General features: G+C 57.7%; 2 protein-coding genes across 2 annotated transcripts in view; one reads left to right on the top strand and one right to left on the bottom strand.

Moving 5' to 3' along the window:
- The first annotated feature begins 1028 nt into the window (after positions 1-1028).
- On the top strand, positions 1029-8657 carry Mybph (myosin binding protein H). The gene is made up of 10 exons (XM_033761981.1): positions 1029-1317; positions 1414-1548; positions 2210-2377; positions 4653-4741; positions 5046-5241; positions 5409-5548; positions 6143-6302; positions 7065-7201; positions 7347-7533; positions 8425-8657. The coding sequence occupies exons 1-10, from the start codon at positions 1071-1073 to the stop codon at positions 8655-8657; spliced, it is 1692 nt and encodes a 563-aa protein (XP_033617872.1). The 5' UTR covers positions 1029-1070.
- The window catches only part of Adora1 (adenosine A1 receptor), a 33312-nt gene continuing 19017 nt past the window's right edge, over positions 6568-20862 (bottom strand). Inside the window, exon 3 of the mRNA XM_010645049.2 lies at positions 6568-10848. Within this exon, the coding sequence (XP_010643351.1) occupies positions 10209-10848 (640 nt within the window). The 3' untranslated portion in view covers positions 6568-10208. The remainder of the gene's footprint in view (positions 10849-20862) is intronic.

Raw genomic sequence — 20862 nt, 5'->3', positions numbered from 1 at the left:
TAGGTCCTTACCAGTCTCCTAACAGAGACCGGAAGCAGGGGCTTAGGTCCTGCTATGGTTAGAATCTCCCCTCTGAAACTCATGTTGAGATGTAATTGCTTTTAACAGTGTCGAGGTGGAGCTTTTAAAGAGGTGACTAGGCCACGGGGGTGATGTCTTCAGGAATGGATTAACGCCCTTATCGGGGAAGAGGGTCAGTTATCTCATGAGTGGGTCCCCAGCAAAGAGGATGAGTTCAACCCAATATCCTCATCTTCCTTGTCCTTCCTCCATGTTATGACCCAGCGCAGAACCCTCACTAAACGTGAGCACCAGGCCCTTGGACTTCCTCGCCTCTAGAATCATAAGCAAATACACTGTTGTTTGTACTTTTACCCCATTTGTGGTATTCGGTTAAAGCAGCAGAAAACAAAGACAGTCTTCCTTCCTGGGGTCTCATCGCTGGAGGACTCCCTCTGGCCAGCCCCCCACAATGACCATCCCAATTCCCTCCCTCTCTTGGACCCTCAACCTTGTACAGCACAAGTGGGAATCCCTGGGAATGTGGGGGGCAGGGCTGTGTGGACCCCAGGGGCAAAGTGGGGAGCCCTTACAAGGGAGGCTGGTCCAGACTGTCCAGGGTCCAGGCCCAGTCTGGCAGACTCAGGCCCAAGCGGCCCCCTAGAGGCCAGATTCTCAGAGCTGACCCTGTCTTTCTCCAGATGGCTGCTTTCTCCCACTGCCCTGATCCCCGCTCCCTGGCACAGGCCCCAGCGATGTCCCAGTTCACCCTTCTGTGCCCTCCCCCTTTGGCACCAGCACCCTGGCTGTGAGGTCCAGCCTGGGTGATGGTGAGTTCGTGTGCTCCTCAAGGGGCCCGTAGTTCCTCCTCCAGAGCTATTCCTGGCTTGGGTGCCTCCCCACCCTGCTGTCCCCCTGCCTGACCTGACCCCACAGCTGGGAGTCGTCTGCTGGGGTGGGGCAGCCCCTGGCTATATAAGCCTGGACCTAGATGTCCTAACTATCCTGGATGCCCAGACTCTCCCTTCCCACCCCTGAGCACTCCAGCCAGATCTGAAGCCGGCCCAGCAATGACAGGAAAAGCTACCTCGGAAGCCCCTGCCTCCGTCCCAGAGGAGACAGTGTCTGAGTCCGCCAAGGCACCTGCCACAGGGCCTTCTGGAGAAGTGGCAGCCTCAGAGTCCACCAGGGAAGAGCATGTGCAGGAGCCCCAGGAGGCTGCCTCTCAGGCACCTGCCCTCACACCCACCACAGCCCCTGCAGTCCCTACAGCTCCCGAAGCTTCTGCAGCCACTAAGCCTGCACCTGCAAGTGAAGGTGACCAGAGACGGGGCAGAGAGGAAGGGAAGACAGGCACGGGGTCAGGGACTCCTGGGCCCCAACCTCTTCGTCTCACCCCTGGCTTCCCCTCAGATGTCCCCAGCTCCCCGCTGCTACTGACCATCATGGATGTGAGCCACAACTCTGTGACTGTGAGCTGGGAGCCCCCAGAGAGGCTGGGGCGGCTGGGGCTGCAGGGCTACGTGGTGGAGCTCTGTCGGGAGGGAGGTAAGCTGGGCTCAGCTTTGCAGAGGGGAGGTAGGGTGGAGGGCGCTGGGCCGAGGGGTGACACAGAGGGAGGGAATGCAAGCAGAGGTCTCCTTAGCATCCCTAACCATCCCCTCTTGCTCCACTGGGACCTTTGAAAGTGGGGGGGCCATCCTGTGACCTCAGGAGCCCCCTCATCCTCCAGCCCAAGGGACCCTCTGAGTTATGTGAGGGTGAGGGACACTGGGCAGCACTCTGATGAGAAGGGAAGGAGGTGCTAAGCCTTCCCTGCTCGGGGAGGACAATGTAAGAGGTAAAGAGCAGGGGTGCTGCAGAGGGGAGAGCAATAGCCAGTAAGGGAAAAGGGAGCGGGAGAGGAGTTTGGTCCGGGTCCTTCATGACAACCAGTTCACCCCCGCCTCTACCTCTTCCTTACTTTGTGATTTTATGAATATGGCAAACCCTCTCAGGGCTTCAGCAACCCTATCCCAGGCCACTAGTCCAGGGCTCTAACATCGTCTTTGATGGCTCAACAGTAAGAAGTTGGTGAAGGAGAGCAGGGAGGAGGCAGGGCTGGGAAGGGAGGTTGACTTCCCAAGACCACCACGGAGAGAGAAGTCCCACTGAGAAGAGCACCCCTGGTCATGTCACCACAGCCTTACATGTGCTCTGTTCCCCTCAGCCTCAGAGTGGGTGCCTGTGAACCCCCGGCCCATGATGGTGACCCAGCAGACTGTACGGAACCTGGCTCTGGGAGACAAGTTCCTCCTGCGAGTGGCCGCGGTCAGCTCCGCGGGGGCCAGCCTGCCTGCCGAGCTGGACCAGCCCATCCATATCCAAGAGATCATCGGTAAAGCCAGCTTACCTCCTGCTTCCCAGCCCTTGTCTAGCAGAGAAACCGAGGCTGGGCGCAGGCGTCGTTGTCCAGGCAACCATTTCCCTCCCACAGACAAACACACAAGCCACATGCGGGTGCCATCTTGCCTGGAAAAAGTGTGAGATGGCTTCTCTCAGCAGCAAGGGGCTTTGGAGGTCAAAGAAGCCAATTCCCCTGGTGGTCCTGCCCCAGGCACTGGGGAGGGGCTTTTTGCCTAGAAGTGAAAGCCAGCTTCTGGGGTCACCCTTCTCAGGGTGCCTAAGCTAAGAAGCTATCTGTCCCTCCTTCTATCTCGTCTTAGTCCCTCCAGCAGCAATGGCAGCTCATTTTCTGCCCATTTCCTAAGGCCTGGGTTCCAGATTCTCCCAAACCATCTGGAACACAGAGAAGACCTGCTTGCCCCCATCTCCCACAGCCCTGGTGGGAACAAGAGGGTCTGTGAAAGGTCTGTGAAGCCTTCTCCAAGAAGGTAGTGCCTCGCTGGGGATCTGGAGGCCAGCTGCTGTTCCCACTGCTAATATTTCTATTTGCAGGGTGTATGAGCCTCAGTCCTAACCTTGCTGCCCTCCCAGAGCGATCAGGTTTCAGTCTGTTAATGGCAATGAGTCATTTGGTCTGGTCTCAGGTGTCTGGAGACAGCAAAGGGCCCCAGGGTGAAGAGAGATGCAGGCAAGCAGGTGGCCTGAGGGCTTCTCCATCTTCCTTCGTGCTCCTCTATCACGAAGGTTCCAGTGGAGACTTGGAGCAGAACCACACAGTTCTGGACAAGGTGATAGGAGGATAGGGTGTCATGGCCACAGGAGGAGTCTGGTTTGGATTCAAGGCACTACTCAGGCCTGAGGCTAGAGGGACCTAGCAGTTTAGAACCACAGACTTCCATGGCTGGTGCATCCAGACCAAGACATCCCAAAGGGTCCAGGGACCAGGGACTCCCTCAGGGCCACCCAGCCTTTTGGTGACAGTCTGAGAGTCTGGTGTTCGCACAGGACCACTCATGGTCCACCACTGCTGGGCATCTGCTCTGGTGGTCTCCAGGCTTGGGGCGAGGCACAGCTCCATGGGCAGTTGCAGTGTGGCCGTGTTGATGCCAGAAAGCCCTCCCGGCTGGGAGAGTCCCAGACCGTCCCCAGGGAGCTCAGACAGAGAGGCCTCCAAGGGCCAGCATTGAAGGGGCCAGCCGAACTAGCACCCACTTCTCCATTAAAATTCCTCAGGCAGGAGCGGAGGGGATTTCCTGGAGAGAAGAGGGGAGGAGGCCATCAACAAGTGTGAGACAGCCAGGCTCTGTGGGCAGGGCAGAGTGGGGCTGTCCAGGATCCTCAGCTGCTCAGCTGTCCCACCTCAGCCACCTGGAGCTGCCAAGCATTCTTGACCCCCTGCAGCTGCCCCTAGAACATTCCAGGCCTGCGGTCCCCAAGCCAAGTGACTGCTCAGCTAATCCTTGGAGACACAGAGTTCCTTCTCACTGTCTCTTCCTTGGCCGCCCTTCAAGCCACGACCAACTGCTGCCACCTGTTTGCTACTGAGAAGCCACCTCCAGGGACAGGGACAGAGGCCACTACAGCTTCCCTAGGAATGTCCAGAGACAGCAGTGGCTGCACTGGATTAGGGTGTGATCAGGAAGGAGGTTCCGTGCCATAGCAGGACTCCTTGGAGATTAAAGACTGGGAGGGGACACAGGAAGAAGGGGTTATACCTGCTCCAGCCTCCTTTCAGTCGGCAAGACTCTAATCTTCCCAGAACAATAAGCACACAGGGTGTCACTAAGGCATCGCTGAAAGTCCTGGGCCAGGGCGTGCGGGACGTTGGATCACAGGATGAGTGGCGCTGTGCCTCCCTCCCTAGGAATTTGGGCCAACAGATGCAACACCCGTTCTCCTGCAGGGGGAGACAGAGAGCCAGCTGCCTCCCCAGTTTGAGCTGGAGAATGCCTGGGCTGCAGGGCAAATCCTAGCCTGGCAAGGTGGAGGTGCCAAGGGAGTGTCTGGGATGCTTACCAGTTCACACCATGGAGGCCCTGACCTCCCTGGAACCTCTTGACTCCCAGCTTCCCGAGGCCCTTAAGGAATTTGGGTCCCTCCACCCTGGGATTGAGCGCTTTGCCCTTCTCCTAAGGAGGCAGCTGGGACACACCCAGAAGTCCCCCTGTCTGGCCAGCAGCCCACACCAGCTGTCCGCTATGCCTGCCCAGGAGTCCCATCTCACTGTCCACCTGCTGTGATAAGCCTAGACTCTTGCTTTCTTGCAGAAGCCCCCAAGATCCGTGTCCCCCGCCACCTTCGTCAGACCTACATCCGCCGGGTGGGGGAGTCCATCAACCTGCAAATCCCCTTCCAGGTGGGTCTGCCTCCTCGGGTGTGGGGAGGGCGAGAGCCCAGGCTGACACGTGCAAGGGGAATGTTAGTGTCCCCGTGCGGTCTCCTGAGGACTACCAGACGAGACGGCCTTGGCCTCCCTCTGCCATGCATGTGACCCTGCTGTGACCCTCCAGCCTGGAGGACATGTCCTCGGGCAGTGCCTGTGGCTACAGCTTTGGCTGCAGCTCTGGGCCGACAGAGCAGGTTCCTGGGCCCAGCTCCGGACACTCCTGGAGCTGGTGGGCATGGGTGTCTGGCATCACTGACTCACTCATCTCTGTCAGGGGAAGCCCAAGCCTCAAGCCTCATGGACCCACAACGGCCAGGCCCTGGACAGCCAGCGAGTGAGTGTGCGCAGCGGGGACGAGGACTCCATCCTCTTCATCCGCTCAGCCCAGCGCTCTGACTCAGGCTGCTATGAGCTCACCTTACAGCTGGAAGGCCTGGAGGCCAAGGCCACGATTGATATCCTGGTGATCGGTACGGGCTGAGGGAGAAGGGGCTGCCTCGTGGGACTCAGAGCTCCCCCTCCTACCCTAGAGCTGACGGCAGGTGGGGGAACCATTGCAGGAGCCAGACCTTGGGTGTGGGCATTACATGGCAGGCCCAGCCTCACGCCTACTTTTCTTCCCACTCTGGTTCTGCAGAGAAGCCCGGACCCCCAAAAAGCATCCGGGTACTGGATGTCTGGGGGTGCAATGCTGCCCTTGAGTGGACTCCACCCCAGGACACAGGCAACACAGAGCTCCTGGGCTACACGGTGCAGAAGGCAGACAAAAAGACAGGGGTGAGCCGGCTGGGTAGTAGGGTGGGGAGGAAGTGGCTACGGTGTCTGGGAAGGTCCATCCCACTGCGAGTCACAGAACCCCACTCTGATGCTACTGCTAACTGATCCATAAGCGGGCTTCAGCAAGACTCTTCCGTGTCTCTCAGTTTCCCCTAAAAGCTGTAGGAGAGGCTGGTCTGGGCTCTCTGCAGCCTTTTGAGCTCTGTAGCTGTGTTTCTGAAATCTTATTGTGCTTAGGAATCACCCGGGAATTTGATAAGATGCAAATTCTGATTTTAGGTCTAGGTCTGGCTGGAGGCTGGGTCCTGCATGGCAGGAAGTCCCAGGTGCTGCTGAGGTTGCACATCTGCCAGCCACACTTTGCATAGTTAGGCTCTAGAATTCTCTGAGGACACTGGAGAGCTCACCGGAGTGCTCCCCTGTGTGACACAGGACCGTTCCCCAATGCAAAGTCCCTCTGGCTCAGAACTGGATGGCTGGGCCTCCCAGGGTTAAGAACATGGAATGAGCCCCTGCCAGGAGGAGGCTACTGGGAAAGCAAGGAAGATGAGAACAGGGGTGAGAGGTGAGGGTGACAAGCTGGGGTCCCCGCAGCAATGGTTCACAGTGCTGGAGCGCTATCACCCGACCACCTGCACCATCTCTGACCTCATCATTGGCAACTCGTACTCCTTCCGGGTCTTCTCAGAAAACCTGTGCGGCCTCAGTGACTCAGGCGCCACCACCAAGGAGCTTGCACACATCCGGAAGGCAGGTGGGTTCGGGCAGGGCAGGCATCCTGACCTTTACTGTCTGCACCTCTACCTTGGTTCCAGTATCTCTCTGGGCTTCCCCTGAATACCTGCTCCTTGGTACGTCTGCAAATGAGCAGGGCCCTCAGGAGGCTGTACACTTATCTTAGAGATGTGTGGCTGCCGGATGTCCTGCATAGTGTCCCACAGAACCCAACCTGAAAGGCAATGTGTGTGTGATAGGCGGACCCTGGCAAGATTACAACAGTACAAACCTCCCTGCACAAAGAGAACACCACACAGACGAACACGGAGAATGTGGCATTTACTGTCTCTAGCAGGCGCCGAGCCTTTTGCGTCAAATGTAGAATTCCAGGCCTTCTTCCCACCACCTGACGTGTCTGAGGCCCTCCCCGCCAGATTGTGTGGGCTCTGGAAGGTGTACTCTTGTTAACACCAGACTGAGCTGCACAGAATTAGGAAGAAATTTTTGTTTCAAAAAAAAGAAAACCAGATGGGTCTCCAAAGACCAAGAGAGGAAGTGTGCTATCTCCAGGTTGCTGGTCTCCACCTTCTGCAGAGATCTGCTGTGGCTCCAGTTTCCCCACCCACTCCTCTCTGCTCCCCTGACCCACCTCAGCCCTGTGTCAGTTTCCTTCCCTCTGTGACGTTCTCTTTCTACCTTCCATGAATGTGCCATGACCTGCTTCCCAAAGATGCTGGGTAAGACCAGTCTTCCAAGGTCGCCTCTGCTCCTGTAACCTCAAATTCTCCCCTGAACCCAGATATCACGGCCAAATCTCAAGGGTTTATTGAGCGAGACTTCTCGGAAGCACCCTCATTCACCCAGCCCCTGGCTGACCATACCTCCACCCCTGGCTACAGCACCCAGCTGTTCTGCAGCGTCCGGGCATCACCCAAGGTGAGAGGCCCTGCCTGGGGGATGGCTGGGGACAGGAGGGCTAGAGAATCCTCCAGGCATCTGTACTAAGGACTGCAGTGGCCCTTGGGAGCCCTGTCGCAGGCCACACCCATCCCTGACCTCGCTCCTCTGTCGGTGCCTCCAGCCCAAGATCATTTGGATGAAAAACAACATGGACATCAAAGGCAACCCCAAGTACCGAGCCCTTTCTGAGCAAGGGATCTGCACCCTGGAGATCCGGAAACCCAGCCCCTTTGACTCTGGAGTCTACACCTGCAAGGCCGTGAATGTGCTGGGGGAGGCTTCTGTGGATTGCCGGCTGGAGGTCAAAGGTGTGGGTCTGAAGACGGTCACTCCCCAGAGTCCCTGCTGCGGATGGGAGGATGGAAGCTCCTCATTAGGTACTGGACTAGGTGCAGATCAGAGCAGAAAGTGAAGGCAGGAGAGAAAGGGTGGTGAGGACAGAAGAGGCTGCCTGAACAACTTGCCAAGCAGGGTCTGCTACGCACCTGTAGCAGGGTGCTTTGCAGACAGGACCCCGTGTGTCACCCTGAACCTCTCACTTCCTCCGCCTTCCCCAAGCTCTAACCACAGGGTCTCTTCCAGCCTCAGCCACACACTGAAGAGTGACGGGAAGAGGCTGGGATGAGGAGACAGGTAGGTGGCTGTGTTATGTGTGGGGGCAGCAGGGAAGCAGAGCAGAGGCTGGCAGCAGGGGCACAGTGGGGGAAGAGCAGCAGTCAGCTCCAGGCCGGGTCACGGCCACCTCACAGTGTCCAGGCTTTGTACCTCAGGGCGGAGCTGCTGAGCCTCGGAGGTGGGTGCTGCTGCAGGGGGAGGCCCAGGGTGGCGACCTTAGCAATTTCCTCACCCAAAGAGTGGGGACAACAGACCCTGCCCTATCTTCCCTCCCCAAGCAATTCTGAGGCTCTGGATAAGTCAGGAAGGATCTAGAAAGGTGGTGGGCAGAGCTCGGCCCTGGGCATCAGGCCTGAAGGAGGGAGGGGAAGAGATGTAATTTTCCCACCTCTAATCACTCTTCCAACACGTGGTGGTGTTCAGCCCACACCCGGGCTCTGTTCTGGCAGGATCTGTTCTCTGCCAGGCCCTGCAGGCCTGCGGAACCAGTCCCAAAATGCAGCTCCACAGACACCCAAGACCTGCATTTCCATAGCAACGGCTGAAGGAGCCACCCCTGGTACCTGCTGGCCTCCTGCCCCCAGATGACGAAGTCTTGGACCTGGGAGTGGGCCCAGCAGGCCCCGGGCCAGGGCTCCTGGCACAAGGTGCCCAGAAGGTACAGAGGTCAGGCTGCCCTGCCGAGCTGTGTGCCAGTGAAAAGCACCCTAATAAAGAGCAGTGTTGCAGCGGCCCAGGGGCCTCTGCGGCAGTGAGCGTCATTGTGCAGGGGAGGCGCTGCGTCGCTACAGGGGTGGCACTGAATATGCCACTTTGAGGAAAGTGACACGGGAAGGGTCTCAAGATGTCACCGGGCATTTTCCAGTCATGATCTCGCTGACTCGGGGGTTGCTTCCCCAGGTGCGTAACTATAGCAACAGAAACACCTCTCCGGCCCCCTCTTGGCTCCAACCCCCTCCCGACGCCCCCTCTCCTAGCTTCTTCCTGCCCCCATTCTGTCTTCTCTGCCGAGGCTGTGTTGGTTCCTCTGACACCAGTGGCAGTGGGTGCTAGAGACGCTGTCTCCACGAGGGTTCACGGTCTTTTATTAGTCACAGGGGGCTCCACTAGGAGCCAGGGACACCTCATCTCCAGCAAGCAAAGGCCTGGAGTCAGTATTCACACCCAGAACCCATGAGCTCCATAACCATCTCTCCCCACCCCACCCTCCATGACGGTCTACCAGCTCTTGGCAAGGAGTCAGAGCCCTCAAGGCCTGGATTCCAACTGCACCACAGCTTCCGAAGTCCCCCGCAGAGTAAGGGCCACATGGGGAATTAAATGCCAGGAAGAGCCTTCCTGCATTCTCGCCCTGCCGATGTCCCTTCTGGATGGTTCCTGCCCGCCACACGCCACCTTCCAGGCCTCTGGGATGTTTCCTTCACCCCATTCCCCAAAGAAAGCTCCAAGAACTGAAGCTTTCTTCTCCATTGGCCCTCGAAGTAGCAGTGATGGTGTCCCCGGGGCAGCCCAAGCCTGTCACGGAGGGCTAGTGGAACGTGGTGGCCCAGAAGATAGGAAGTTGCACGCCAGGCTCCTGGGACTCTCCGGGCATGAGAGCCTCGGTGCTGCCCCCTGGCGGATGCTTGAAGACAGTGGCTACAGAGCCTTGCTCCCCAGGGCTTGGAGCACCCCCATCCAAGGGCTGGTGAAGAATAAAGCAAATGTGGGAAATGATTTCTGGACCACTCCTCTGCCTCTCTCAAGTACAACCCTGGGCTGCCCTGGGTTAGTAGAGCAGGTATCCTGACCCTGTCGTGGCCAAAAGTACAGAATCCTTGGAGTTGGTGGCCGACGCTCCTTCATTCCTGCCCTGCAGCTGCTCCTGGCCACCTTCTAGAGAACAGTAGAGAAAGTAAGGCCAGGGCGTCATCGTTTCTCCCACCCTCCATCTTGGGAGAGATGCCCTCCTGTCCTGAAGCTGGGTCTCAGAGCTACACCATCAACACCTAAGACCAGCAGACTCTCTCCCCTGGCCTGAACATTCTCCCCCAATCCCAAAGCCCCGTCCACAGTCCCGCCCAGGACCTGCCCCGCCCTGAAGCACTGGACCACCCATGGGATGGAGGGGCAGACAAAGTGGCTCAAGACACTTTTCCCTCGCCCCACAGCACCCAGTGCCTTCCCCACAGACTGCCCTCACGGGCCCCCAGGATGCAGGGCCGTGAACTCCTCGGGGACGAGCCCCTGCTCTGAGGGCCTCTCCTGAGAGCCTCCTTGTGTCACAGCCACAGCCCACCTGTGGGAGCCCAGCAAGACCAGAGGGACAGTGGGGACATGGGTCCGGGCTGAGGCCTGCTAGACGTGGGCTGGCAGGGGCACACGCAGTCTAGTCATCCACCTTTTCTTCAGGGAGGTCCTCGTCAATGGGGGGCTCCGGCCGGCAGCGGAAATGATCATTCCAGATCTTAAGGAAGGTCACCCGGAACTTCTGGATGCGGAAGGCGTAGACGATGGGGTTCATGGCTGAGTTGCCATGCGTGAGGAAGATGGCGATGTAGATGAGGATGGTGGGCTTGTGGCAGGTGGGGCAGAAGAGGGTGATGCAGTTCAGGATGTGCAGGGGCAGCCAGCTGAGGGCAAAGAGGAAGAGGATGAGGGCCAGAGACTTGGCGATCTTCAGCTCCTTCCCGTAGTACTTCTGCGGGTCACCGGAGGAGGCCGACACCTTCTTGCTGAGCTGCTTCCGGATCAGGTAGAAGACCTCCAGGTAGATAAGGACCATGAGGAGCAGCGGCGGCAGCACCCAGACGAAGAAGTTGAAGTAGACCATGTACTCCATGCTGATGACCTTCTCGAACTCACACTTGATCACGGGCTCCCCGACGCTGCCGTTGGCCGCCCACGCCATCTCCACCTTACTCAGATTGTTCCAGCCGAACATAGGCGTCAGGCCCACCACAAGCGAGAGGATCCAGCAGCCAGCGATGGCCACAGCCGCCCTCCGCGGGGTCACCACCGTCTTGTACCTGTGGGGCAGGTGGACAGGGTGTGAGAAGCTGCCGCCCAGCTGCGTGAAGGCCCCTCTGAGGCTCACCTGGCCCCTGGAGGGTTCCCAGAGGACGCCCCCTCCCCATCGAGGAGCCAGAGAGTGGGACAGGTGCGGTCACAAGATCTGCCTGAGGCCAGGTGGAAGGCGACAGCACCGTCCTGCGCTTCTGAACACAGGTCTGCACTCACCAAAACAGCCAGGTGATGAACGATCCACTGTGACACTAGGGTCTGCTGACTCCACGGGCACAAAACCCTCCCCTCACCTGTCCTATGTTCCCCTGCCAGCACCCCTCTCCTACCTCCGCCTTCAGCCCCCATGCTTTCCCAATCACTGCACAGGCTTATGTTTAAGGGGTGGGCCTCATGAAGCAGCCACCCTAAGCTAGCTGATAATGATTCTCAGGAAGTAAGACGGGTGCTCACTGAGCATCTACTACACGCTAGATACTTTCACTCATTCGTTCATTCTGGAAAGCTTGCTGCATGGGTACATTATTCAGCAAATATTTATCAAGTGCTTCTCATCATTGCTCTGGCCTGTGGATGAGAAAAAAAGATTCTCGCCTCTACGCAGCTCACCTTATGAAGGAACAGACCAATAACAAAAGTAAGGGAAAAAGGGCAACAGACCGTGATACGTCCTTCAAAGGAAAAACAGGATGATGTCAAGGAGCTTTCCAACCTTTGACACATTGGGACACACAAGGAAATGAAAACCTTTGGATGACCCACAAAGGAGGCTGCCCCGGGCCAGAGGTGGGGGGTTTGATATTTTGGGGACTCCTCATCTCTCTTTAAACCAACCCAGCCAATAGCCAGCCTGCTGTCTTCTCCCCACACAGCTGGCTCTGCAGCTTGACCGGTTGTTATTTTCCAAGGCTGCTCCTGAGAGGGATGCAGTGCCCGCCGAGCATGGAAACGACCGTGAGATGGGGCTTGGGGTGTTACAGGGGCCTCTGGCTCCATTCTCTTCTGCCCTCTGCCTGCAGAATCTGCAGCTTTTTCCTTCTGGGTGGTAAAGCTTAAGGCCCCTCCCATGCTTGATGTCAATTTTTCTAGAGTACTTTGGATTCATTAAAGCTTGCTAGCTCTGGGCAGGCTATGGGGTCAGGAAGGGGGACAACTTGGAGGGTAAGAGAAGCTGGACACCTCCTCCCTGCACCACCTAGAAGACAGGCACAAGAAGGGACCCACTCACTTGAGCCTCACTCCCTGATATGAAAGCCCACCCCTCCCCTCTGTTCCCAGCACAATGGCTGGCCAGGCCCGAATGTGGGCCTCGGGTCTGCAGTGTTGGAGCTCAACTCCTCCTCTATAAAATGAGACCTACATTGGAGAGCAAGGATAAAAAAGGTAATATGTGCAAATGCTCTGCAAACACCCTGCCAAGATTCCTTAGCCTGAGCTCCTAGAAAAACACACCTGGAACAACTCAGGTCCCTAGGTGCTCAGCAAACAGCCTGAACGCTGCTAAAACATCTTGCTCAGGTCTGGCTCCTGATGATCTTAGTGTCCTCCTACCCCATGCCCTCCCGGTCTGGCACAAGTCTTTGGGGAAAGACCAGAGGTGCACAGGTCATTCTGTGGACAGTCTCAGCTGTCACCTGGGGGCCGGGTCCCCAAGGTAGGCCTCCACAGGGTCAAAGTGGCCTGGGGCTGGGGCCACAGCAGGAAGCGCAGGGCCAGATACCCCGTCCCCAGCATCGCTGCCCATCACAACTATAATTTATATCACATCTGTCATTTCCAAAGCCCTCTCACGGTCAGTGCTCAGGTGAGCCCAAAGCTGTGCTGTAGAGAAGCCCAGCACAGAGTAGAGTCCCAGAGCACAGATTAGGATTCTGCTGGCCTGGGACTCCTGGCTCCAGCCCAGCCCTCCTTCTGGGCCCTGGGCTGACGATGGGGGTTTCAACACCAACTACAGGCAGACTCAGAACACCCTGTGTCCGACTGCTTTGATAGGGGAACAGGGTGGGGGGGCTGCTCAGAGAGGGTGCCAGCCGAGGCAGGTGTGGATAGGGTGGCCTCTGGTGCTGTCACTCAGCCTGAGGACTGGGGTGTAGACCAGGTCCCCATCTGGGCAGTGATGGCCTGTGGGGAGAGGGGAGGGGCACTGCCAGGGTACCAGACGTGAGAGAGGTTGGTGGCCACTTCTCTCTGGAGAGAGGCTCCCTCCCCCTCTGTCCCTCACCCTTCCTGCCCGCCCAGGGCCCAGGGTTAAAGCTTTCCTAGGGCTTCTCCAGGACTGGGTCCTGGCTGACCCTGCGCACAGGGTATCAGTCTCATCTGTTTTTCTTGCTATTTTCTCCTCGATGGGAAAGGGCTGTGCTGGTGCAGGCTCTCATGGAGCTGGGGACATTCACCTCTCCTACACAAGGGAAGGGACGCAGAGGTAACCGTGGGGCAGGGGTACTAAAGGTGCCTCCATTGCTAGAAGATTCCTCACCACCCTGGGGAGCTGAGCCAGGACCTCATCAGAGTGTTGGCCGCCTGCAGGAGTGCGGAGTTACAGACACTGGGGACAGGGAAGCTCCAGAGGCCGGTCCACAGGTGAGCGGGACAGATGGGTCCTTAGAGATACAGCTGAAGGAGTTGGGGTGAGCCCAGCACCCCCAAAGTTCTGCCCAACCCACAGCACCTCACCTTTGGGTTAAGAGCTGCCTCTTGGGTGGTGTTTTAAAAGCCACGGTAACACCGACTCCGTAGGATCTGTTATGATCACCTTATTGATGATAATAAATGAAAAGATCAGGTAGGTACCTGAAGCCACGAGGTGGTAGGGACTCTGAGATGGGAGGAATCGCTAAAGAAGGACACAGAAGCAGGCTGCTGTTGAGTCTCTCACGGCTTCTACCCTGGACACCCTGCAGGGCTGCCGCACAGGAGACTCTGAGGCTACCTGAGGGTAACTGAGAAATAACGCTGAACCGATCGATCGACAATAAGAACAACGGCGCTGCTGATAAGAGCTAATGTTTATTGCTGCGTTCCGTGCTGGGTTCGGACTTTGTACACACGATTTCACTGATACCTCAGCGGGCCTCTGGGCCAGGCGCTGTGATGACGCCCATTTCCTAGCTGCAGTAACGAACAGCCAAGATGAGCAAACGCATCCAAGCCACTCAGCCGGGAAGCAGCAGAGCCGTGCCCACTTCCGAAGCCCCTACTGGATCCAGCTGTGCCGCTCTGGGGTGGAGGACACAGGAGGTCTGCAGCAGGAGACCCCACCTAGGAAGGGGGCACCGGGGACCCCCTGGACAGCAAGGCGGCCGGTGTGTGCTCTGAGCACCGTCAGAGTGGCCTGCTCGGTGGGCCAGGCGCCAGGGTTTGGAAATTCAGCCGAGAACAGGCAGGGACTCAGCAAAGCACTTCTCGGGAGGCGGGGACACAGACAGTCAAAAGCCAACAAGCCGGGCAGAGCCTCGCTGAATGAAAAGAGAAAACGTGCGGGACATGAGAGCCAGCGAGGGGCGAGCAGGGAGCTGAGAGCTGGAGCCGTCACCAGGAAGCCGGCAGGCAGGGATGGGGCAGAGCCTCGGGGTGGAAGGCGCAGGGCCCAGGAGACAGGGAAGAAGGGCAGGAGAGGGCCAGGCCAGCAGGGCCCCAGGGACGGTCACCTCGGCCAGAGGGGTCACAGTGCAGGTTCAGGGCGTGGTTCATTCTAAGGGCAGAGGGAAGCTATTTTTGGCAAAGAAATAATACTATGCAACTTCTGCTCTTGAAAGCTAAGGCAAAGTGAGGTGTGCAGCACGTGTAACGGCGAGGAAGGAGAGGAGGCAAGAAAGCCAAGGCAGGCGCGTTCGCCCGCCAGGCGGGAGGAGGCGGCGCTCCTGCGGGCAGCAGTTGAACGGAGTGGAAAGGCACGGCTCTGGGGTGGACTGGGGAGCAGGGTGAACAAGACAGCCTGCTGTGTGTGGGTTCTGGGTGATGGAAAGACAACTCTGGCTTTTTATCCTGATGACAGAGCAAGGCATGGTTCTACCTCCTGAATCTCCTTGACCCTTTGTCCCCTTGCACTGAACCCCACACTACCCACTGGGAACTAGACACCACCAAGAGAGACTCCCCTCTGTGTGCACCCCAGGGCCTTTGCACCCCTGTTCACTTCCCAAGATGCTCATTCTCTCATTTAGGTCTCACGACAGATACCACCTCCTCGGGGACAATTCCAGACAAAGAGTCCCTGTCACCCAGCAGCCTCTCCCCATTTTTAGTTTTCCTAATAGAGGTGAGCTCCCTCTCTGGCTCTGTCTCTGGGTGTTGATGCCTTTATGCTTCTCTTCAGGAGAAAGTACAAAGCTCCATCACGACAGGGCCTCGGTTTTGCACGCGCTCCACTGCTTCCCAGTGCCTGGACCACTGCTCAATAACTTTTGTTGAATGGATGAATAAATACAAATAAAAATGGATTAACAAATCTATGCATCCATTTACTCAGAGAAGACTGACTGAGGAACCACCATGTGACCCAGCCGAGGGAGCCAGAGATAAAGATGAAGTGGCAGGTGTTCAATTAGAGAGGATGGGTTAGGGGGCCTGGCCCAGCCCCGGAGGCATCACAGTGCCCTGGGGGAGGACATCCTTCCCTGGTTCAGGCCCCACCGTGTTGGCAGCCACGGCCCCACGTAGGTCCTGTGACACAAGACTGCAGAGGCAAGAGCCTCTGACGAGCGAGTGCCACCAGGCCACCAGGCCACCAGCCAGCTGCCGACACGTGCAAGGCAGCTGGAGCCCAGCATGGGCCCCGCCCACGGGGAGAACAGCAGAGGCAGTGCCCAAAGTCCGGAGAAAGCAGACTCCACACCCTGCTGAATCCCAGCAGGGACCTGAGTGGCACTGTCCCCTTTCACAGCCAAGATCACTGCCTGCGCCCTGAGGGTGGCCGCTCCCTGCCTACAAGACTTCTGCTGGGTGGACCAAAAATGGGCCCTTGGGGAGGTAAGAGGTGCTACTGTCACTGCGAGAAGAATGGAGCCGCCTGTTCCTGGCTTTCCTTCTTAGCTCTGCCTGCTCTGTGCCATCAAGCGGTGGCCCCACGGCAGCATTTCCATAGCCCCTGGATCAGCTGGGTCCGTGGGAAAACGGAAGCACTGGAGGGACACGGAACTGTCCCACGGTCTCAGCCACGGTTCTCTCTCTTCCTTGGCTGGGCCCCCTGCAAACACAGGCCTCCCTCCAGCCGTGTGCACCTGCGTCCAGCTGCCAGTGGCCACCGGCAGCCCCTGGGCCTGAGACCCCATGTCCTCCCTTGGTCCCTGGCCGGCTGGCATTGCTACTCCTACTGTCCGTTGGGGTCTCAGCTGCCCCAAATCCCTGGCACTGAAGGCCTTCAGTTGTGAAGAACGCACAATGATCTCTGCGCCTCTGGTTTGACCTCAGCAGTCCAGGGCTGAGGATGCAGCCGGAAGGATGGAGCCCAGATGACCCAGAGAATGCCTGCCCAGAGGTGTGAGCGAGCTGGGAGCTGTGATCAGGCCGGCATCAGACACACAGTGAACCGGAAGAGAGAGACCACATGACGGCTATGGGAAAAGATGCTGTGGTCAGCATGAGGACAAGGGTGACGCAGAGTAGGGTCCTCAGGCCTGGCTGCCCTTGGTTTCGTCACCGGCTCCTCAGCCAGCAGTGGGCACAAGGACAGGGAGAACAGGGCTGGGCAGGGCTGAGACCAGTCTGGACGTCAGGGACCGCCTCCTCCACCTTCTCCTTGCCTTGGCAGAAAGGGACAGCACTGCATTGCTCCAGGCCCCCTCCTTCATGCCTCCCTTCTTATCAAGCATCTTGGCCACTTGTGACTGGAAACATGGATCTCAAGACCAGGGAAGTAAGGCTTTCAGACGATTAAACTACTTCCTGCACAGAAATTCTTCCTCCCAAAGGAGAACAGGAAGCCAGATACAATCAAAGGCTCTCCACTTCAGGGGCCAAATGTTTAATAGTAACATTGCCCAAGGGAGTCTGGTTCCGGGGGCCCTAGGGAGGGGGCAGGATGTCTAGGACCTCAGAGTCCCTCTCCCTTGGGGTCCTGTGATATCACGCACTATCGAAAACATCAGTGTTCTCGGTCCCCCAAAGAGCAGTCAGGCCAACACCCCAGGGCCGGCCTGCAGGCTAGAGAGGAGGGGCTGCTCTGAGCTACTTGGAAGATCTGGATAAACTGATTAGGGCATTAGTGTAATGGGCCTTGGAGATAGCTCTCGCGGGCTTGCCGAGGACAAGTAACACCACAGCCTGGTAGAAAAAACAACGAAGTTTCAGTGTGATTCCTAAACAGGCCTGTGTTCTGACCAACCTCCTGCCTGCAGATTCACAGCCCCTCGCTGGGTACTATGGGTAAACACAAGAAGCACAGGCCCTGCCCAAAAGCAGGCCCTGCTCCCAGGGTGTGTTCTGCCATCTCTACAAAGATGGGTTGGGGTTTGATCAGGGGTTCAGATCCAGGGGAGGCTATAAGGGATGGGGTATAGGGGGAGGGGCCTCAGATTGAGCAAAGCACATTTTTCAAGGACCCCATCCTCTCCCAGCCTGGGCCCAGGGTGCACCAGAATGTTCCTGCACTGTCCAGAGAGCCAGGCATTGCTCTCTGACGCAGTTCCCTGGGCTTCTCTGAGCGCAGCCACATCCTCCCTCCCCCAAGGCCAGGTACAGTGTCATCCCTGTGAACGGTTCTTGGGGAAGAGGGTGTCTGACCTGAACGTGTCCATAGGACCAGACCCAGACCCGGGCACTCTGTCTCTTTCCACTCAGATTTGGTTCTTCCCGGCTCTCAGTGGGAGGCTGGAGTGGTGGAAGGGCGGAAGCCAAATGGACTCACCTGCCTGGGGTGACTCATTCAGTGCAGTGGAAAAAACCCATCCCACCTGAACAGACTTAGCGACCCGTGAATATCTGGTGCAGTTCGGCCTCCCTGGGACGACCACACTGGTAAAGGGGGGAAAATTCCTTTTCCAACGCAGTGGAAAGCTGACCAGACCACTCAGCTTCCCATAGGCCTCTCCGGGCCCGGCAGTCTGTGGTCCCCTAGGAGAGGCAGCAGGCAGCCCTTCAGCCCTGCTGGCACGAGAGCACATGGGGGAAGGTCGGGCAGGAGGAGCCTGGAAAGATGCTGAGCATCCCAGGTTCTGACAGGGAGCAGGGGGAGTCTTCCTGCTGACACCAGGACCCCAGAGGAGGGCGGGTGGTCCTCTCTTAGAACACCCCACTGAGGTGGGCGTCTGGAGTCCGCAGTTCTGGTGTGGACTCTGCCAGGAGTGAGGCCCTTCCCGTTTCGGGGCATCTGTGTGCTCCTCTGAAGGATGAAGGGTTAGACAAGGCATTGTGCAGGTTCTGGCAGGTCACGGTCCCCTTCTTCGGGAAAGGCTCAGATCCTCCTCCACGGAGAGCTGAGCCGCACTGGCAGCGGGCGGGAGGAGTCCTGAGCCACTCCGCTCCCCAGTGTGCAGTTCTGGCTGCTCCCTCCTCCAGGGAATCCACACTCCAGCACGTGTCCCACAGAGAGGATGGTGGGGAGGCGGGATGCGGAGGAGGGAGAGAGGGGTGTCTGCTGGGTGAACAAATGAATGAGTGAAATGAATGAATGGAGGAAGTGCGCCCTGGAGTAAGACCAAGTGCGAGCTGCAGCTCCCTCGTATCGGCTTGTGGCCCTGACCCAGGGACAACCCTTCCAGCCTGGGTTTTGTCCTGGGCTTAGCAGGAAGGGAAGAGGAGAGAGGGTGGTGTCAGCTTATCTAAGCGCTCAGCAAATAACAGCAGCAGGCACCCATGTCACCGCCAGGAAGGATGCCCCTGATTCCACGGGAAACAGTCAGCTCGTGAAGAGATAAAGAACAGGGTACGAGAATAAAAAGTCACTCCTGGAGCCATCTGGAAAGCCAGTCCCAGGCCTTCATTTCTGTCCCAGCCCTCCCAACCCACTCGATCTCGCCGCACAGTCAGCCCATGCCCCGATGTGCCTGACACGCCTGGCACTGGGGATGGACGAGGTGGGGGTTTGGGAAATTGCTCAGCCCAAGGGCCAGATCCCGTAGGGTCCTGGAAAAGCCAGGCCCTCCAGATCCCCCCAGAAAGCCCTCCTGGGCAGTGGCCCCTGTGCAGGCTGAAGGAGGGGCCATGCCTCTTCTCCCACCTCCCCTCAGAGCATCTGTTGACCTGCCTGCAGCTGTGGGGTTCTGGGCACTTCCTGAAGGTCCACTTCTACTCCGGGATTATCATCTGCCCCCGCCTGAGACAGCCGTGCACACTCCTGTCGTCTTCCAGATCAGCTCAAGGCGTTGGCTGGGGCTGGGGAGCCTGGAGTCACAGAGGAGGGGCCCTCCCACTGCTGCCCTGGCCTGGACGGTGGGGTGCTCATCTCTGAAGGGGCAACTGCGCTCTCAGGGCTTGGTGGGGTCTGTTCTCACTGCCCTGGGCCATCAGGGCTCCCGAAAGCTCACAGCATCTAGCCCTCTGCTCTGGAACAGACTTAACAGATGGCAGGATGTGGGAGGAGGACAGGGAGAGCTCTCTGCCTTGAAAATCGTTCCAAAGAAAGAATCCACACCGTCCTCAGATTCCCCACTCTAGGACTTGTATTTCTCTATCTTCTTCCCCAAAGTCTAAATTCAGTTCCTCCAGCTGCATCAGAACCCAGAAAGACCTGGTTCTTGGGACCAGGAAGAAGTGTGGCCGTATTCTCCCAGGATCTGGGCCTTTCTCTCCCCACCTCAAATTCAAGACAGTGGGTTTGGAGCTCAGTAGGGACCCCAAGATTCAACAGTTTTCTGTGGTATCCTCCCGATGCGATCTTCCCCTGTGTCCCACCACATGTGAATTGACTCAGCTGGGGCAGAGGCATTTACCCCAAGTCCCAGGCCGGGCCCAATCGAGAAACCACCCCTTCGGGCCGGCAGCCACCCAGGCCAAGGCAGCAGCCTTCGGGAGAGAGTAGCAGCAGCTGCAGGCCCCGAGCGCTGCTGGCCTCGGGCATTTTGTTCAAGGCCCCCTTCTACAGCTCCAGGGATGGGCTCAGTGAGGAGAGGGCCCGGGTGCAGTGGGATGTGGGGAGACACCAGGCTCTCCCAGGTAAGAAGACTTCAATTCCCTTCCCAGAGCAGCACGCAGTGAGAGGCAGGAAAGCAGATCCCCGGATTGTGGTGGGATCTGACTCCCTCCCTCCTGCTCAAGTGGGACGAGCAGAGAAAGTCTAAGGATACAATTGCAAGTGCCTGAGGGCAAGGACAAAACCTGGATCGCTGTGGTCTTTTACCTCTTCCACAGCACCTGGCACACAAACCTGGATCGCTGTGGTCTTTTACCTCTTCCACAGCACCTGGCACACAGTGTGCATCCTATGATACGTGGGCAAGGAAACTGATCATATAAATGCTCAATTCAGCCAGGTGTGGTGGCACATTCTATACCCCTGGCACTCCCGGAGGCTGAGGCAGGAAGATTGCAACCTTGTGCCCAGTCTGGGAAACTTAGCAAGATCCTGTCTCAAAATAAAAAACTACAAAGGGCCGGGGATCTAGCTTAGTGTGAAGGAACTGGGTTCAATTCCCACCAGCACACACCATCGCACACAAAATGGTAACAAAATCAGAAAGGCAGGAAGGGGAAGGAGACAAACAATAACAAATACAATGAATAAAAAACAATTACAAGCACGGCGGGTTTTATGCCAACTATATCAATAATCACTTTAAACATGAGTAAAGCAGGAGGGAGGGTAAAAAGGAGCCCGTCCAAGGCTTCCTGCTCATCTCAACAACATCGCTGTGCAGAGTCAAGGAGCCTGGCCCTCAGCCCTCCAGACAATGGACCTTCTGCAGAATTCCTAAGATCCCCACTCAGGCCCCGCCTCCATGGCCCAGCCCAGGATCTCAAACCACTTCACCAGGAGGTTGGGGAGGGAGTCTGACCACACTTCCTCCTGCTAAAGCTCCTCTCCTGTCCACCAGGCCTAGGTGGAAGTGCAGAAGGCCCTTTGGTCCCCCTCCCCACCCCTTCCC

This window comes from Fukomys damarensis, unplaced genomic scaffold, assembly GCF_012274545.1.
Source record: "Fukomys damarensis isolate Sample0158 unplaced genomic scaffold, DMR_v1.0_HiC HiC_scaffold_11, whole genome shotgun sequence".
NCBI classification, from domain to species: domain Eukaryota; kingdom Metazoa; phylum Chordata; class Mammalia; order Rodentia; family Bathyergidae; genus Fukomys; species Fukomys damarensis.
The sequence above is the reverse complement of the archived record's forward strand: the minus strand, read 5'-3'. Positions and strand labels throughout refer to the sequence as shown.

Bases quoted from the DNA above. Each gene is read 5' to 3' on its own strand.
- Mybph (XM_033761981.1), top strand. From the start codon at position 1,071: ATGACAGGAAAAGCTACCTCGGAAGCCCCTGCCTCCGTCCCAGAGGAG. The intron at 5,549-6,142 runs GTGAGCCGGCTG...GGGTCCCCGCAG, and splicing joins AGGCAGACAAAAAGACAGGG to CAATGGTTCACAGTGCTGGA. The intron at 7,202-7,346 runs GTGAGAGGCCCT...CGGTGCCTCCAG, and splicing joins GCGTCCGGGCATCACCCAAG to CCCAAGATCATTTGGATGAA.